This window comes from Lathyrus oleraceus, chromosome 4, assembly GCF_024323335.1.
Source record: "Lathyrus oleraceus cultivar Zhongwan6 chromosome 4, CAAS_Psat_ZW6_1.0, whole genome shotgun sequence".
Lineage (NCBI taxonomy): Eukaryota > Viridiplantae > Streptophyta > Magnoliopsida > Fabales > Fabaceae > Lathyrus > Lathyrus oleraceus.
Window position 1 is genome coordinate 433,104,130 of NC_066582.1, and position 4,126 is coordinate 433,108,255.

At 31.6% G+C, this 4,126-nt stretch overlaps 2 protein-coding genes across 2 annotated transcripts; one reads left to right on the forward strand and one right to left on the reverse strand.

The window, feature by feature from the left end:
* Window positions 1-385: 385 nt before the first annotated feature.
* Window positions 386-1,224, reverse strand: LOC127075880 (BON1-associated protein 2). Its single transcript, XM_051017383.1, has one exon. The coding sequence runs from the start codon at window positions 1,042-1,044 to the stop codon at window positions 508-510; it is 537 nt and encodes a 178-aa protein (XP_050873340.1). The 5' UTR covers window positions 1,045-1,224; the 3' UTR covers window positions 386-507.
* A 623-nt stretch (window positions 1,225-1,847) lies between these two features.
* On the forward strand, window positions 1,848-2,776 carry LOC127135631 (BON1-associated protein 2). The gene has a single exon (XM_051062293.1). The coding sequence runs from the start codon at window positions 2,054-2,056 to the stop codon at window positions 2,603-2,605; it is 552 nt and encodes a 183-aa protein (XP_050918250.1). The 5' UTR covers window positions 1,848-2,053; the 3' UTR covers window positions 2,606-2,776.
* Window positions 2,777-4,126: the final 1,350 nt, after the last annotated feature.

Consider the following 4,126-nt stretch of genomic DNA (forward strand, 5'->3'; position numbering starts at 1 on the left):
CTAATTAACAAAAACACATTTTGGATTAATCCATTAAAATTCAAATATATGGCCCAGTGCATCATATATCTATGGAACAGAGACGTTTTAGCGTATATTGAAGACTAAGCTCACATTTCTCTTATCAATAATATTTTCTTGCTTATAAAAAAACAAACCTTTTTTAATTATAAATCTTACACTAAAAAATAGCAAATTCATTCAACTATAAATTTGCACACAAAAAATTACAAACTAACTACTCAAACTCCATTACACCTTATGACTAGAGTTATTGTAGCAAAAAAAATTAAATAACTTTTTTATTTATTTATACTAATATTTTAGTTTTGTTTTCTCACTATTCATTGTAGAATTAAGATCAATATCAACTTTGGCACAAATATTTCAAAATATCAAATTTTATCCTCTTAAATTAATCTCAATTTGGAAAATTTTACAAAAGAATATACTTGCATTAAAACTCACTTCATTTAATTTAACAAAAGTATATAAAATCAAATATCTTTAAATAATGTTAGGGTAGTTCCACCAAAACGGAATACCAACAACAACACCATTAGAGTTCTTGCCACCAAAATCCATTCCAGTCAAACGGTCACTATAACTCTTTCCATTCACCACAGTTTCCTTTTCCGCCACCGTAACTGAAATTTTCTCCGGCACAACCACCCTCACACCAAAATGAATAACTCCATTTTTCTTCCCTTCCCAATCCCTCAATCTATAGCTCAAAACTTGCATACAGTTTTCCGATTCGATGCCGCTGAGAAAGTCCGCAACCGCGATTCTCGCCACTCCAATAGGCCGAACACTTTTGAATCTCTTGCATTGCACTTCAAACGTGATTGACCTTGCATGCAATGGCATGTCCAACAAAAACATCTCATCCCATGAAAGAAAACTCGATTTGTTATCTTTCACAGTTTTTGTCGTGTAACAATCAAGAGACTCACCTCGAACGACAACATATGCGTCCTCGGTTACATGAATGTTTTCACCTGATATAACTGTGATTTCTAGTGTGCGTGAGGTTAAACCCATAGTAGAAAATTTAACGTTGTTGTTTACGAAGATATATTTGTTACGTCCTTGAGTTTTGTTGTGAAGGAATTGAGGTGGTTATGTTGTTAGTTGTTTGTGTGAATATATAATAAGGTGAGAATTTGAAATGGAAATTGGTGAGAAAGAGGGAGAGAAAGAAAGAGTGTAATTTGGGTGGTTGTTTCATTGTATTTGAATGTTTTTATTTGAAAAAAAAGTAACATGTGTTATTGTTGGATTTTGACTTCTGACTTTGACTTGGTATTACTCTTCGCTGTTGGATGCATCAAATGAAATTATATTGAAATACCGACAGTTTTACGCGGAATTGCAAACAGTTGAGCCGCGGCATTTAATTGTTAGTAATAAAATTAAGGTTTAAATAATATATCCAGTCGTTCTACACATGTTTATCACCTTTCATACGGTCAACTGGTAGAAAAATGTTTCGTACAACTTTCGGATTCTCCTACGTAGCTGTCTCGAAATTATAATGGTTACGTGAGCCAGAAGAAATTTGCTTCAAAAGTAAGCACGTCACTTACTATAATAATACATTAGTCTTTTGAACGATTCCATCTCCATAATGTTAATATTTCTAGGTGCATTCCAATTAATGCCACAGGAAAATTAAACTTCTAAGACATTTCCATGTTTGTTACGTAAAAATAATACAACAAATATCAAGGTCAAGGTCAAGGTCAACATCTATTATACTAGTTTTCTGTTGCTTACATATATACTACAGTAAAATATCCTTGGCAATTTAATGACAACCAGTTTCATTTTGAAAAAAATTAATAAATAACTCGTTTACAAATATTTAAATAATTAATTTAGTTGCTAGTTTTTCCTCTCTTTTCCTCACATTTTCTTATCAAATCTTATTACTTAAACCCTCTTCCAACGGCAATATTTTCATCTCAAACAATCATTCCTAATAGTTTATTCATTACCAATATTTCTTATAATAGTTTCTTAGATATAGCAAACGAAAATTCTAATAGATATGGAAGGGAAACAACAAGCACATACATTAGAAATCAACATTATTTCTGGACAAAGCATAACTGTCGATGGAAATTTACAGGCAGAGGATGCATACGTTGTTGTTCGTGCCGAATCTCTCAACTCTTGCACTACGAAAATGGCGAATGAGAATGAGGGTATGTTTTCATGGAATGAAAAATTCATGTTAGATATTCCGCCACATGCAAGTTTAGTGACGTTTGAAGTACAATGCAAAAAGTACAAAGGAATTCGTCCCGTTGGGGTGGCTAGGGTAGCACTTTCTGATCTTCTTGATGACAATGTTTTGTTCCAAAGTTGTGATCAAACTTTGAGTTATGGGTTGAGAGATTGGGATGGTAGGAAAAATGGTGTTATTAACTTTTCTGTGAGGAGGGTGACACGAGAGGATAATTTGTGTTTAGAAAAAGAACAGGATATAATAATGGTTAGTTCAAGTAGATTTGAGGATGTAGGGTTTAAGGTGCGGATGAAAAAAATTCAAGTCATGTTGTCATTGAAATTCCAATTTTTGTGGTCTTGTTTCTCATAGGCTATTCTCTTTTCTCTTTTGTTCTTTGTTGAAAGTATAATTTTTTGTGTAAAAAAATATTTTCGATATAGTCTATTGTTGTCGAAATAAATAGTGTGCCGAATTGTAATAGTGTAGTGGGGTATTCGTTACATTTAAATTTATTGACTAAATCAAAAGTAAATCATACAATTCGAGTCGCCACCGCACTTCTATTTATCTAAAGTAAATGTTAGAAAGCGAACAAAAACCAAAAAGTTTTATCAAATCAAAAACTAATAATTCGACAGTAATAAAACAGTAGTAATGTGGAGAAAAATACCACTTTTGGACAATTTTTTGGTAATGGTTAACGGAACTGAATTCAACGAGTTAATAAATCGTTTGAATCATAATTTCACAAAGAAGCCAAATATATACTACAAATTGCAAAAAATTATGAATTATACCGAAAAAAGTAAAAAGTGGGCAAAAATTTTTAATAAAGAATGAGTTGGTTCGGCTAAAATACGCATCGGAATGAAAAATTAGTTATATATTCACGATCAGCGCGAAAAATCGATTTAAATGGTATATTCACATGTTATTAATAGTTAAGAGTTAAAAATCACTATTTTTCAAGTTCATGTGTCTTATGCAAAAATAAGTGATTATCCAATAAGCAATTTCAAAACAGTAGCTTAAGCTAAATCAACCAACAAATATCCAATCATTCGTGGCAAGTGTGTGGAAGAGATAAAGGATTACCGGCGGAGCGGAGATTTACTCCGGTTAGCATTGAAAAACGTAGCGCCGAAAAGAAACCTGGAATACTTCAAGAATAAGCTCCATTAATCCAATTAACTTCCAAGTTTTGATAATTATTCTTGATGATGAATGAATGTAGAAGATGAATCATGAATGTAGAATATTTATGAATAAACTTGAATTGATGAATGTTTGATGATGATTGTTGATAAATCTTGATAAACTTTAGATGATGATTGTTGATGATTTGTTGAAATTAATATAGAAATTGTTGATGGCTAAGTTCCACCTTTTTAGAACTTCAATGTGAAGTTCTAAATGATGATGAAGATGAAGTTTGATCAGGGCGAGAGAGAAGATGAATATTGAGAGAGAAATTGAGAGAGAATAGAAGAAAAATGATGAGAAAATAATGGTTAATTGTGAATTTTCTAAGTTAGGTTAGTGATAGTAGCTAAAGCCAAAATATAAGAAATAACATGTTTATATAGACTTGGTAGGTGAATGATCACCCTTGAATTGTGATCCAAGTAATTGGTTTTATCAATGGTTAGAAATTAATTTAATCCTTAGTTGTGGATCACTAATTTCAACATAGGATTAATAGTTAAGAGTGGCTAGGATTGAGTGAAAAAAAATGAAAGTTGAGATTTGTGTTTGTTTGGAAGTTTTGTGTTAGTTTGGAAGTTATGGTAGTTAAGGGTAATTAGGTAAATTGATGGCTTGTGGAGAAATAGGTAGTTAAAGATAGTTAAAGACCAATGGTGTTTAAGTTTAGCAAAAGTATCAAGTTAG

What these genes read in the sequence shown, in the direction of transcription:
- LOC127075880 (XM_051017383.1), bottom strand. Translation starts at nt 1,044, where the DNA reads ATGGGTTTAACCTCACGCACACTAGAAATCACAGTTATATCAGGTGAA.
- LOC127135631 (XM_051062293.1), top strand. Translation starts at nt 2,054, where the DNA reads ATGGAAGGGAAACAACAAGCACATACATTAGAAATCAACATTATTTCT.